The sequence below is a fragment of the Thunnus albacares genome, chromosome 3 (genome assembly GCF_914725855.1).
Source record: "Thunnus albacares chromosome 3, fThuAlb1.1, whole genome shotgun sequence".
Classification (NCBI taxonomy): domain Eukaryota; kingdom Metazoa; phylum Chordata; class Actinopteri; order Scombriformes; family Scombridae; genus Thunnus; species Thunnus albacares.
This window is the reverse complement of record NC_058108.1, coordinates 28489675-28504824: the sequence shown is the minus strand read 5'-3', so window position 1 is coordinate 28504824 and position 15150 is coordinate 28489675. Positions and strand designations below refer to the sequence as shown.

At 37.6% G+C, this 15150-nt stretch overlaps 2 protein-coding genes and 1 long non-coding RNA gene across 3 annotated transcripts in view; 2 read left to right on the top strand and 1 right to left on the bottom strand.

Annotated features, from left to right (window-relative positions):
• The first annotated feature begins 5351 nt into the window (after positions 1–5351).
• LOC122979765 (perforin-1-like) lies at positions 5352–12150 on the top strand. The gene is made up of 9 exons (XM_044347483.1): positions 5352–7535; positions 7652–7731; positions 8353–8398; positions 9991–10127; positions 10225–10363; positions 10472–10552; positions 10641–11134; positions 11244–11337; positions 11503–12150. Exons 1-9 carry the CDS (start codon positions 7176–7178, stop codon positions 11710–11712), a joined length of 1641 nt encoding a protein of 546 aa, XP_044203418.1. The 5' UTR covers positions 5352–7175; the 3' UTR covers positions 11713–12150.
• LOC122979770 overlaps positions 7313–15150 on the bottom strand; it is a 27800-nt gene continuing 19962 nt past the window's right edge. The window contains exons 3-5 of the long non-coding RNA XR_006402914.1: positions 7640–7702; positions 7473–7526; positions 7313–7400 (exon numbers count right to left, since the gene is read on the bottom strand). This is a non-coding gene — a long non-coding RNA (uncharacterized LOC122979770). The remainder of the gene's footprint in view (positions 7401–7472; positions 7527–7639; positions 7703–15150) is intronic.
• The window catches only part of LOC122979766 (perforin-1-like), a 15063-nt gene continuing 13647 nt past the window's right edge, over positions 13735–15150 (top strand). Inside the window, exons 1-2 of the mRNA XM_044347484.1 lie at positions 13735–14011; positions 14725–14837. The gene's annotated coding sequence lies outside the window, so the exon portion shown is untranslated. The remainder of the gene's footprint in view (positions 14012–14724; positions 14838–15150) is intronic.

The window sequence follows — 15150 nt, the reverse complement described above, 5'->3', positions numbered from 1 at the left end:
TCGCAGTCTGACTCTGTGTCCCTAGCTGCCATTCTCCACCAGTCCACCAGAGGCCCTCAGCTTTTTCCCTCCCTGTGATGTTAAGTCTGGACTGAGTGGAGGATGGACAGATAAGATAGTATTGTATTGAAGGACCAGTTGAGATATTATTGCTTATTGTAGTTAACCTTTGTCCTGACATATAAGTTTGTGTACACGTGAGCATACAGAACTGAAGTAATAATTTTGCCTTCACATGATTCGGAATTAGTTTGTATGTCTTAGGTATCTTGCAGCCTGTTTATCTCTGTACAGTAGCGCAGTGTGTTTTGTTTGCATTTGGCCTGCTGGCATTTGGTGTTTTCTTGAGCCTAATTATGTTACTGAATTTTGTTTTTCTGTTTGCTCTGTTTTCCTCTGTTTTTACCGGTTCATGTGGTCTTCCTCTCACCTGCCCTGCTGTGTTTTCCCCACACCTGCCTTGTATCAGCCTTGTCAGTCCTGCCGTGCTCCCAGTGTCTTCCCCAGTCTACCAGCTCCCAGCCTGCCCTTGTGTTGTGCCACCTGTTCCTTGTTGTCTGATTAGTTCAGTTTGTATTAAGTTCAGTTTTCAGTTCAGTCCTTGTCGAGTCGTCTGTTATGTTCGATGAGTCTATTCTGTTCTGTTCATCCTGCGCAGCTCAGCCAGCTTTTGTGTTTTTGCCTACTGGTCCAAGAAATAAAGAGGGTTTTCTTGAGTCCTGCTTTTGGTCTCTGCATTTGGGTCCACCTGATCTTCAATGTGTGACAATGTGTCTGCCCTTTTTCAAACAGTTTCCAAGGATGACTTCTGAGATGGTTCTGTGTAACAAACCATCTGGCGTATCAGGTTATAATATGTGCAGTATGTGTCAATTTCTACCTTTCAGGCCCCTTTTTAAAACATGTTAAATTATCTACCTATCAGTCAGTCAGTCACACAAGTCTGCTGGCTGGTGTAACATGTACAGGAGCCACGAAACAGAGTTAGCTTGCCACTAACTCTACACAAACGATGGGACCTGGGCCCTCTGACCTGCACGACTGGAGCACCAGACCTACACAGCAAATCCTGCATCCTTTCAGCTTTGGACCCAAATCCTTTTCAGCCTGTCTCTTCCATGGATTCACCAGCTAAGAAGCAGCGCACCACAAAGGATCTCTTTCTTCATGAACTGGTAACAACTGGGCATAGCCTAGCAACATACTGAAGCATAGCACGGCTAAGCAAGAATGTTTAACTCAATCAATGTACTGTACACGTATTGATTTGGCTAAGGTTATTCATTGAACTATCATTGTGATGTCCTTGTTGTTCATAGTCAGGTTACTGCATAGCCACACTGCTAAGTTAATGTTAGCATGCTTAACACATGTTACATCCAGTAACTAGGCCTTGCATGCAACTAACCTCTTCCCAACCTGGCACCTTGATCCTACACCAATTGGCCTTAAACAGAGAACCACACAGTTAAGGTTTAAAACCTAGTTTTGCAAACTTTGGTTCAGGCAGCACATGTGGTTCAAGACACCACATGGTCTGGCCTTTTATCTCTGTAGTTCCCTTTGTCAGCCAAATTGTTGGCATGCCATGTGCTCAGTCACCAGGTGACTGCAGCCATCTTGCCGTTGTCCTCCACACACACACACACATACACACTCACACTTGTATATAGGTACACTTAGCTAGACTAGTATTGTGTGTTTTGCTCTTTTACCTGTTTGTTAAATGAATGCTTTTGGATATACCTGTTGTCTGTTTTAATGTGGCACAAGAATGAGTTTTGCCAACCTCTGCTCTGCAAAGAACTCCAAAATCCTTCAACCGTAACTAGTTATTGATATGGTAATTTTGTTTATAGTTATTAAGTTAATTATTAATCAAAGTTCCAAATTGATAGATTAGTACACTTTGAGACTGAATTGGCTCTTTTTCCCTGGGTCCAGGGTGGTGCCCTGTTATTAATTCTTAATAATTTTATTGATTTTAATAATGAATAATTATCTTGATAATCATTAATTATTGCTGATAGCCAAACTTGTAGCCAAGGCCCAACACAGGTATTATGTTCACAGATGGTTCATGTATGACTAATATGAATTCCCTTTCACTTTCCCTTTGCTTGAGATAATTGAACAGTCAAACAGGTTGTACACCATTTTTCTTGTCACACTAAATCACTGTTGTTTTGTGTTAATCCTCTGACATCTCCTCTGATACAATATGCTTGTATTGTTCTTTCTTTCTTCTGTACCATTTAATTTGAGTGTCTGAAATTCCAGTTTGTACATTTTTTCACTAAATTGAGCCCTCAAAAAATTCCAAAAAAGTAGTTCTGCTAACAATCCCACAATGCATTGCACCACAATTACTGTTGTGCGACTCTACAGCTGTGAGTGATGATACAAAGTGAGGATCAGTAAGATGGTGATTAAATGTCAATTTACTGCTCACTATTTAGTAAGATAGTAACAACTGAGTGTCAGTTATATGGGGAGTAGTAAATGAGTAAAAATAGGAGTCTTGATAGACATCATCTCATCTGTCTATCTGTCTCTGGATTTGGGTCCACCTGATCTGCAATGTGTGACAATGTGTCTGCCCTTTTTCAATCAGTTTCCAAGGATGAGTTCTCAGATGGTTCTGTGTAACAAGCCATCCGGCATATCAGGTTATAATATGTGCAGTATGTGTCAATTTCTACCTTTCAGGCCCCTTTTTAAAACATGTTAAATTCTCTATCTATCTATCTATCTCCTTTATAATTACATGAATCCCAACCATCTCACAGGTATTATGTTCACAGATGGTTCATGTAAGACTAACATGAATTCCCTTTCACTTTCCCTTTGCTTGAGATAATTGAACAGTCAAACAGGTTGTGCACCATTTTTCTTGTCACACTAAATCACTCTTGTGTTAATCCTCTAACATCTCCTCTGATACATTATGCTTGTATTGTTCTTTCTTTCTTCTCTGCCATTTCATTTGAGTGTCTGAAATTCCCGTTTGTACATTTTTTCACTAAATTGAGCCCTCAAACAATTCAAAAAAAGTTCTGCTAACAATCCCACAATGCATTGCACCACAATTACTGTTGTGTGACTCTACAGCTGTGAGTGATGGTACAAAGTGAGGATCAGTAAGATGATGATTAAATATCAATTTACTGCTCACCATTTAGTAAATTAGTAACAACTGAGCATATTGTATCAGAAGAAATGTCAGAGGATTAACACAAGAGTGATTTAGTGTGACAAGAAAGATGGTGTACAACCTGTTTGACTGTTTTATTGTTTCAAGTGAAGGGAAATCGAAAGGAATTCATGTTAGTCTTACATGAACCATCTGTCAAAACAAGCCTGTGACAGAAGTGTCAGAAATGTAGCTGGTTAATACCTGTGAGATGGTTGGGATTCATGTAATTATAAAGGCTGTTTTGTTGGTGGGGTGGTGCTTTTAAAGAGCCCTCAAAAAAGGAACCATCTAAGCCTATTACACTGCTTGCTTATTGTCAATCTCCTCTCTTTTATCAATGAAAATGTCAATCAATGTTCCTCAAAGGGTATCAAACACCTGCATGTTTGTAAAACTCCCAACCACAAAGATGTTCCAGAAAATCGGACTGCTGCTAAGTTAATAAGTCACAGTTCATCTCTTGCTCTATGCTCTTAAAGGATAGTATGTGCTGTATATATCAGAACCAAAATAAACCATTAAGAAGAATACTTTTAAATGAGTTTCAGGGTCATGAATTTCAATTTATTTCCTTGGTTTGAGGTCTTAAAGGATGGGTTCACAGTTTTCCAAGTCTGTCCTAAAACAACAGTCAGGTGCCCAAATGAACACTGAAACATGTTTTTCTTGGCATAATCATTCCTCCTGTTTATACTGACCATTAGAAGATCCCTTCATAATGCACTTTCAATGTAAGTGATGGGAGCCAAATCCACAAGCCTTCCTCTGTGCAAAAATGGATTTAAAAGTTTATCTGAAGCTAATATGAAGCTTCAGTCGTCAGATCAGTCAAATCAAATAGATATCTTTCAACATTACAGTCAATTTGTTATCTATGTTTATGCTGAAATATTTTTCCAATAAAAATATGGAATGAGTATGTTATGAATATGTCATATTTTTATAACTTGAGATTCAAAGTCCAAATGCAGATGTAAATGCATTTCAAAACTTGAAATACAAATATGTTGTTCGGCAAAGCACAAATAGTGGGTTTCTGACGGATATTTGTTTCATACAAATATTTTAAAAATTATTTGTTTTCGGAGAGAAAAAGAAAAAGTCAAATACCAGCATGCAGGTCAGTTACATCTCTATCTCAGTCTCTCTCCGTTACGTCTATCAGCAGGTCTCAGCGAGGGGAGTCACATCTACCTACATGACGCACATTTCCTAATTTGGACATCACTCCTTGAGCTACTGACACTTTAATTTTCTAAAATTAAAAGTGTAATAAAAACAAAAACAGTATTTTTAGGCCTCTGTCCACTTTTATTCGAATACAAATACAAATAGTTTTGCTGCCTCAACAAATATACATACAAATACAAATACTGGGCCATCTGCACATCCCTAATAGGTAGCATGTGGTATTTTATATTTTAACTTGTATTTTATGTCTGTTCTATCTGTTGTTTATCTTTGTTTTATTTATTTGACTGTGAAGCACCCTGTGACAGGTGTCTGTGAAAGGTGTTATATAAATGAACTTTACTTACTTATTTAATTACTTGATTTCAATGATGAAAAATGTCATCACTCAAGCTTGTCAAGTTCAAAGGTTTATGGAAAAGCAGGATTTTTGCAGCCCATTTCTCCAAAATGTAAGATGTGGTTTGACCTGTTGTCTAATTTGTTTTGTTGTACTCTTGCCATGCGCAGTATCGAGAACTACTCCCTGTTTGATAATAATAACACATGCTGTCTACATAACACGACCCATATAAAAGTGCTATTACCTGCAGACTTGACAGTGTCACTGCATCCTCAGCTGACACACTCCTCATCTCCATCCCACTTGAGGGATTCACACCGTATTTGAGAAACCCAGCTGAGGCCTGAACAGGTAATCTTGTTTCTAATGAATAATGTAGATAATAAAAATTTAAAGGATCTTTTCACCCAAATTACACAAAAAAAAGATGTGTATTTTTGTTTTGTTTTTTTGTTTTTAGATTTAATTGCAAAAATGCACAAAGTAGATTTACATTTGGTTATACAGTGTATGATAATATTCATACTTCTAGCATTCTTACAGTAAGAGAAAACAAAGAAAGAGATATAAATACTTGTAGAAGAGATACATACATACACATATATACAAAATAAATCAAAAAGGTTTCTTTGTCGAGGTTTTGAGATATCCTTGTGAAATTTTTGCTGCCTTACAGTTTAATTATTCAATTATTTACTTTTTTAAATTAGGTGAACAGACCATTTACAGTATTTTGTGTTTTACAATATTATTACAGATTTTTTTAATGTTATTTTGAGTTACGTGTACTACACAACTGATGATAAATAGCTGTGGCTGCAATCATCATTCCTTAGCATTCCTACTAAATGTGCACTTCTTGTTTTGACTTAACATCATGTTCATTAACCCTCAATTTCAGCCAAATTATCATACTTCACATTGCTTGCTGTATCTCACCATACTATTACTCTGCTTACCATAGCATATACTAAAATGCCAGGGTTTCTGAAAATGTTCCAGAAACAGAGCCTTTTTAAAAAATATTCAAATTTATTTGTTTATCACCATATCATACAAAATAGTTCAAAGTGCTTTACATTAAAAAAGAAACAGCAAAAATGTACAAATAGAAACATCATGCATACAAACAGATAAATTTACGTAAACATAAACATATATTCATTCAAACAAGCATACTGTACAAATATGGTGTGTTCATTTAAGAAAAGGAAGGTCTTTAATTTGCTTTTAAGAGAACACTATGTTGGAGCAAGTCTAAGTTCAGCAGGCAAACTGTTCCATTCTTTAGGTTCATAAATACTGAATGACATCTCACCAGACTTTGAATGTGCTCGAGGTACACAGAGGAGATTTCCACCTTGTGATCAAAGATCTGCTGGGGTTATAAACTTGCAGCATGTCTGAGATGTACTGTGGAGCCAGACCAACAAGTACTTTGTAAACCAAGGGGAGGATTTTGAATTGTATTGTGAAAACAACAGGTAGTGAGTGAAGGCTCAGGAGGACTGGAGATATATGGTCCAATCTTTTTGTCTTGGTTAGAACTCTTGTAACTTGTAATCTATGGATTTTTTTGTTTGGAAGACCCATAAACAGAGAGTTGCAATAATCCAGCCTGCTCATGACAAATGCATGCATGAGTTTCTCTGAGTCAGATTGAGAAAGAAAGCCTCTGGCAACCTTGGTGATGCTGTTAAAAGCTGAGTTCACTATCCATGGTTACTCCCAGGTTTTGAATCTGGTCACTTGTTTCTAGTGATCTGGACTCCAGATACTCGCAGACAAGTCATCTCTGGACTTTAGCACTTATGGCCACATTCTCAGTTTTCTCCCTGTTCAGCTGAAGGAAGTTTGCTGCCATCCAGTGGTTGATTCCTTCCAAGCAGCTGACTATGGAGTTTAAGAGTTGGAAGTCATCAGAGAATAGTGAGACAAGAAGCTGCACCTCATCAGCATAATTATGGTAGTTGATGTTATGTTTGCTGATAATGTAACTAAGGGGAAGCATATATAGGTTGAATAGAAGAGGACCCAGGAGGGAGCCACACGGTACTCGGCACTCTAATTTATGGCTGTTGGAGTGGAAGTCCCCAAGTGTGACAATATGCAGACGAATAGAGAGGGATTGATGAATTACAGACTTCTAGAGCATAACAGTGAAAGGAAAAGGCAGAGAAAATTAGTAATTGTAAAGTGCTGCTATTATGACACTTATTAGCTATCCAACACTTCAGCTTATCATTTGTATTTTTGGTGTTACTGAGAAACCTTATAAGGTATCCTAGAAAACTAAATACACAACAGATTCAATACCATTAAACTGTGAACTGAAAGTTTTATCCCCATACAGGATGATGAAAGTTCAAATGGAAATAATCACAAAGCCTGTTTGCAGTTTTTGTAAACTTCATTAACTTCATTGACAGTTACATTACAGCTGAAATGATACTCAATGATTTCCTTTTCTACTCTCTCTGTTTTTCCCTGAACTATTTCAGTGTCTCCTTGACTCCAACCATGCTCTCCTTTTCAACACTACCCCATCTCTGCCTGAGCCTCCTCCTCTTTCTCTCGTATCCCTCCTGTCAGGGAGGGATACCAAGTCTCTCCTGTCAGACTTGGAACAGCAGCCAGTGTATGTCCGCTCCCTTTGTGCCAGGCCACAACCTGGTGGGAGGGGGCTTTGATGTGGTCACCCTGCAGCGAAAAGGAGCCTACATGGTTGACATGAAGACCTACCTCTCTCCAAATGGAACTTGTACTCTCTGCTCCAACCCCCTTCAAGGCAACAAGCTGCAGAAAGTAATTTAAATCAGAAAAGCAGAAACACAGACTCACATATTCGACAGCAATTTTAACACTTTGGCACACACATATTGTTAACATGGTAACTGAGGTGTTCTCACTTTCATTTTCAGCTGCCAGTCTCTGCAGTGGACTGGCGCCCATTCAGCCGCTGCAATTTTCATCTCTATGGAAGTGAACACACCTCCATCAGGTATTCTGTGATATAGAATCATAATCACTGATAGTGTTGTAGTCCAGTATCTCAAGACGGATCAGTCAGTACTTCTTAAAATCCATCAGTCTTTAGAAAATCTAAAAAGCAAGATAACTGAGCTTTGAAATAGTGATTGGTCAAAAATGTTTAAATCTGATTAGAGAGTTAATTTCAATGTCTGGCATCCAAATTCTTAATGTTAGCAGCTATGGGACAAATTATCTTTATGTTGTCCTGACAACTCAACTCAAAATCATTTGGCTCCAAACGTCAGCTCCCTGGTCATTGTTTATATTTCAGGCTCTGATTTTACATCATAACGTTCAAAGTTTTCTGTGTCAGCTCCAGGAAAGAGTGGTGAAAACTCACAGACACTGACTGAAATTTACTAACACATATAAAATCTTAAAAATGAGTGTCATTCCCCTTTCATTAGCATATATAATTCTGAGAATTATACACAGACTCACACAGTCGGTCTCTTTCTAATCTTTAATTGGCTCCATTAATTAAACTGATTGAAGTATCTAATAATTTCCTTTTATGTTGTCTGTTGGAGAAACTGCAAAATTTTGGAAATTAAACAGTTTTCATGGTGCGTATTTTATGTGCCCACAGCTCACTGCTTAAAACATACACCAACCAGGACAGCGAGGACTGGAAGGTAGGAAACATTTCAAGGCTACTGTTGAGAGAAATGCACTGTACTATTATTAATTATACACAGTATGTATATATATTTTTAGCCGATATATTTTTAGTTAAGTTCACTAAAAGTGAGTTAAGTTAAGTTTTAGTGAACTTAATCTCACCTTTATGCTTATCCTACAGATCCAGGGCTTGCATAGTACATCCCATAATTTATGTGAAAACAAGTATATTAATGTAGGGTTACTAGTTTTGAATGATCTGTCCCATTATATATAATATATATAATATTTTGTCCCACAAATTTCTTTTGTGTTGCTCAATGCACCGAAAATCTAAGTCTAAACAAGAGTAATACGCCCAATTACATTAGATATGCAAGCTCTGTTTTCAAAAAAACATCTGATGACCTACTTATTCAGACAGGCATTCAGTTCATGTAGAACACTTTATCTCTTTCTCCAACCATTTTACTACTTTTATTTCTCTGCCTTTTCATTGGATCTTTTATTCTGTTTTTATAAAATTTTAATATTTATTTTCACTTTTTTTATGTTTAATATATTGTATCCTCCTGCTTGCATCTGATTTTATTTTAACCTGTTCTTATTGTTTCTTGTTGTACTCACTTACTATTGTGTTTTGTTTTAAGGCCATACTGTAAAGCAATTAGAGCTGCATGTTCTGTGTGAAAGGTGCTATACAAATAAAAGTTATCATCATCATCATTATTATTATTATTATTATTATTATTATTATTATTATTATATTTATTAGTCTACAGTCATGCCACCGGCTTTGTGAGGCTGTGATTAGGCACAGTGGTGCTAAATGGAGTTAAATGCAAACTTGAGCATGCTAACATGCTAACAAAGACAATGTTAATATGGTTATGTCACACAAGTATAATGTTTACCATGATCATCATATTTGTTTATCACGTTAGCATGCAAACATTTGCTAATTAGCATTAGCACAAAGTACATCTGAAGCTGTCAATAGTATTGCGGGTGTTTGCTGAACCAAAATATTGGAAAAATGCAAATGTTGACACGATGCTGCTATAAACTAAAGGTTTATGGATCACCAAAGTGATTATAGTTCATCGTGAACATGAACATCTTTATCAAATTTCATGGTGATCCATCCAAACATTGTCAAGACATTTCACTCAAAACCACAAATGTCAACATCATGGTGGCATAAGAGGAAAAGTCATCAAAGTCATTAAGATTCATCCTATGAGATGAAACCATGAATGTCTTTGCCAAACTTTATGGTCAACCATCCAATAGTTATTAAGATATTTATGTCTGGACCAAAATGAAGGATTGACCAACTGACTGGCTTTGCCATCCCTGGAGCCACATTGCTAGTGTGGCTAAAAACTCAACAGCATAGTACCCAGTGGAAAATGTTTACAATGAGATCTGATAATTATAAGACAAAGACATTGTTTTGGGAAAGGCATGTTACTGTGGACTTTTTATAAAGAAATCTTTTATTGCTTTGAGAACTTCTAAAAATAAGCTTTCCTGTGATTTGGCTGAATTGCATCATGGTTATTACAATGGGGCAATGAGCAGCTCATGATCTCTTTTCTATCAGTCTGGACTAGATTTGACGAAGTATGGCAGCCTGGATGTGGGGGGAACACGTTCCACTGCGTATAACTTTGCTACAGCCAGGAGCAAAGAGGACCGCTACAGCTTCAGCATACACAGGACCACATGTAGCCATTACAGGTAATGTATGAAGACCCCTGCATCCCCACAGAATGTCAGAGTTTTCAGCTATGTTTGCACACACAGGTAATTTACTATGTTGTCTTCTTGTATTTAGTTACAGTGTGTCAAGCAGACCACCCCTCAGCTTCGAGTTCCGCAATGATTTGGCGAGACTGCCCAATTACTACAACTCCTCAACCAGGGCCCAGTACAGTCGTCTCATAGGGATCTATGGAACACATTATATCAACCAGGTTAAAACACACACACCACTTATTTCACAGGAATAAATGACAAAATATGCTATATAAAATGATGCAATATTTTTTGTCTCAACAGCATTCTATTGTATGTAATTTCAGGTTTATCTGGGGGGGAGATTCAGGCGAGTCACAGCTACACGTACCTGTTTGTCCAGACTGAATGGCCTCTCCTCAAAACAGGTATGTGTATCACTCATCTATTGAAGGCAGTAAACGTACATACACTCTGTACCAAAAATAATATCTTACATCCCCTCCTGTCATATAGGCGCACAACTGCTTATCAGCTGGTCTCAATGTAGGCCTTGGGATCAAACTGCCTGTTAACCTGAGGTCCTGCAACACAATCCTACAGAACCAGGATGTCTCCACCTCATACAGTTCTGGTCTCCACCAACATTACACAGAGGTGTTGGGAGGCACCGGTTGGGTGGGTGAGTTTTCTCTCATCCGTAACGACTCCCTGGGCTACAAAAATTGGCTGAAAACCCTCAAAGACCGCCCTGATGTTGTCCAGTATTCCCTAAGACCAATGTACGAGCTGGTGCCATGCTGGACAAAAAGGAATGGACTGAAGGCTGCCACAGAGCAGTACTTAGAAGACAACGCAGTGCCTAACTCACCCAAAGAACCATATTGTGGGTGGCGCATTCCCAACCTAGCTCCCGACTGCTGTCCTCAACAGGCCTGGAAAGGAACACTGGTGGTGACCATCGTCCGAGCCTGGGGTCTGAAAGGAGATTATTGGGGCCAGACTGAGGGGTGCGTAGAGAACAAGACAATATCCAGAAGGAAGGCACAATAAACATGATGCATCAAACACAAATACTGATACAGTTGTTTGCTTTTCTATGTTTTTTCCAATTTGCAGGTATGCCACAATGCGGTACGGCTCCATCTACCACAAAACTCGTGTGATCAGGTCAAACTACCCTCGCTGGAATGATCGATATTATCTGGGCGAGGTCAATACTAATCTTCTCTTTACAGATTAGTTAAAAAATCCATATCTTAGAGAAAAAGATATCACTTCAATCCCTGTGTGATGTATCAAACTCAACAGTTCAGGGGTATGTAATATTTTTGAATATTATTTTGGTTTAACTTTTACTATCTTTTTTTTTATAAAGGTGGACACACATTTGGGTCTGAGGATCGAGGTCTGGGATGAGGACTGGAGCTCGGACGACCTCCTGGGATCATGTGAGAGGGAGCTGAGCCAGGGGACACACACATTCACCTGCTCAGCCAGTAGAGGTGGCGTCGAGATCCGGTACACTCTGACCTGCGACCGTCACCTGACCGGAAACAGGTGTAACCAGTACAAACCAATACCATAGTGAGAAATGCATTGGGTGGCATATTCTATGCAAATCTTGCTGGTTTTCTTTAATCAAGTGTGATATCAGATATTTACATTATTTTCACAGGTTATAAGTAAACTATTCAGTTTCCTATTTTACATTAGAGGTATAAGTGCATTTACATGTACATTAGAAGTGTTTGACTTATAAATGGATAATTAGCATTGTATGTGTTACTCAATTGAATGTATGAAACCATATAAAAAAGACAGTTTGGGAGGGATAATATTCCTTTGTATTCCTGTTTTAAATTTTGGTGCTGGGGTCACAATTAAATCACAGACTGTGCATTCGTTATATACAGTCAGTAACTGTTGATTATTTTCTGAATTCATGTGTCAAAATTGTTGTGAGTACCATTAGAGATACATTTTTGTGTGACTTTCTCATGCTAATAAAGGCTGTCAAATCATGTAAACTGTTTCTTTAAAGCGCCACTAATCAACACTGGTGTCACTTTATAATAAGGGTTCAAAACACATGCCTCAGCAATGCATAACTATGACTTAATGCATGAAAAAAAGCAGGATGTGACATGAATTCAAGTTGTCACCATTAATAAATGAACAAGCCACTATGAGTTAATGTGATTAGATAACACTTACATCAATTAGTGGTTGTTAAATAATATTATTTCATATATCAAATTAGATTAAATTAGCTGGCATCCAATCGTAGAAAAGGGCATTTCATGATGACCTTCTGTTAAAGCACAACAACCTGTTCTCAGAAAAATATGAAGCTGCTTTTATTAAATTTATATATTGCTTATTCATAACTAACAACTGGAACCAGTCTGAGGTGTCTGTTGTCCATCCTGGACCAGAACTAGGGTGGACAATGGACAATTACTCTTTGTTTTATCAGTTCTAATCTATAGTATGCATGTGTGATTATAAAAAGGAAATAATGCAGGGTATAAATGCAATCACTCACACTGCACCAACACTAAAATATACTGTCAATTATAAAGACACATCAGTGTAATTGTAATATGTATACCTACAGCCAGTTGATAAGAAAATTACAAGGACATCTTCAAAAAAACATACAGTACTTCACTACAGATAAATGAAAAGCACACAAAGGGTGTATGATGGGGTCGTGACTAAATGAACCTATGTTCACTCAATACTGTAGATCATATATTTACATTGTGAATATTTAAAACCAAGGTAGCAGTCACAGAATCTGGTGATGGGGTTATCCTGTGATTTACATTTAGATTGGCAATTACGGATTTATGGTTGTTGGTACTTATTTAGAGTTCAGTTGTGTCAAATCTGTAATGTCTACCATACCTTCTCATGCAAATAAAGCATATGGAAACATGAGCTGTGTCTTCAAAACTTAAGGAAAGACAGATTTAGAACTGCAACGTGCAAAGCATCTAAAATTTGTACAGCTTGTAACCTTACATAAAACAAAAAATTTGTGTATAAAAAATGTTTATCCCGACTTTTCTCCAGAAACTTGAGACACCAAGATGGAAGGGGTGTTTCTATTATGTAAGTTGGTTCAGTCAGAGACATGTCAAGGAATGACAGTTTATAGCAAATGGTTATACAGTTAGATTTTGAGAAAAGGCTTTGCTATTTGGATTCTGTTTATTAATCCCACTAAATGTTTCTGGACAGCAATAGAAATCTATGGCATGAAAATATAGGATATAGCCATCATGCTTTGACAACTCAGGAAACACTAGACAGAATGATGAAGTCATTGTTGGTTTTCAAAAGGAAATATATAGAATATCACCAGCATTATCTTAACAACTTTGCTGAGCCACTGCATTTCTCCTTCTCTCCCTCTCAAATTTTGAGGGAACAACAAAAATCACTTACCAATTAAGGCTACAATTCTCACTAGACAGTACCTTTAACTGTCACTGTAAATAATATCAGAAATACCACAAAAATATGTCTGCTGAGTGGATTAACTCTGCAGTTATGAACATTGCGGCCAATGTGGTGCCCACTAAAGTGTGATCACATTTTGGTAAACTAAATTGTTTGGTTTTAGTGTGTTTGAAAGAGGATATGCGTTTTATTTGTGTACTGTTTTTCATTTTCTTAAAAGAAATAAGCATAATCTAGTTTAAATCAGAATAATTTGTGTGCTATAGCAGTTTTCTGACAATAGGTGGCAGTGTGGACCGCGGTTTGCCACAGTGACTGTAATAAGGAACATGCGCAGCTGTCTTCTCCTCACGACTGTGGACAATTCATCAGCGACAAGCCACGTCTCTGGCTCACGTTTCTGTCCTGTATTTCAGGTTAGTAATGTGCCAGAAACTTACAGAAATTGCTGTAGTTTGTCAACTAATGCTGAGAGGTCATTTCAGTTTAAGTATGAGAGTGAAACGGGCAGTGATAGAGTTTGTTTGTCTCCCTGCTACAAAAGTAGCAACCTCCAACAATAACAAAAAATGCGCCAGGCGCACACATGTCTTTTTGTTAGTTGACATGCTAATCCTGAAATGTTAGTTTGGGCCACATGTCTCCTCTGTTTTGGTTAATTTTATATACTGGTTGACTCCATAAATAATTTGTGATGTTTAAGATGTATAATAATTTTAAATTATGTTAAAAATTGTGTTGGGAACAGTTTAAGTGTGTTAATTTGATTTTCAGGTGTTCAGTTATTAGCACTGAACATTATGTGTAAGCCTGCCTGATAGTTGGTAGTATCTGTGTGTCAGTGCATTTAAGATGCGACTATAGCCAAAACTTATTTGGCAGAATGAATGTAGAGATATGAAAGTAACACAGAGACAAAATGTGTGTGTATAGAGTTTGACATTTGAAAAATATGTCCAGACAAAATATGTCTAGTGAGACAATGATGTCCAGAAATAGTAAAGACTGGTTAAATGAAGGAAAGGGTAATGCACACTACACTGAATGAGATGTGAATAAACACAACTGTGGACAATTCAACAGCGACAAGCCACGTTTCTCTATCTCACATTTCTGTCTTGTATTTCAGGATACATATAACTGCTTATAGATGCTGCACCCCAGTACCTGTAACAGAATACATCATCGAATACATCAACAGCTTCATGAACAATAAGCCCTTACTAGAGTCAGAAGATTTAGGTATGGCACACTTATTAGACTTGAAAGACGCAGTTGATACAGTCATTCTGGGTCATGTTTCTGATTCACAAGTGCACGTCACAGATGGTGTTGTATCAAATGATCCATGTCCAAACGTCAATGTTGAAGTAAGTCAAACTAATGTTGATGCTAACCCAGCTGTGGCTACAGGTAGTGAGGGTACTGAAGTTGGTACTCCTAGTGTAACTTGCAGTGCAGCCACTACAACTAGGGACACCTATGACACAGAGCTGCAGAGGATATTGACTAGTTATGAGGAGCTTAGCAAAAAAATCATGCAGTACATGCCCAC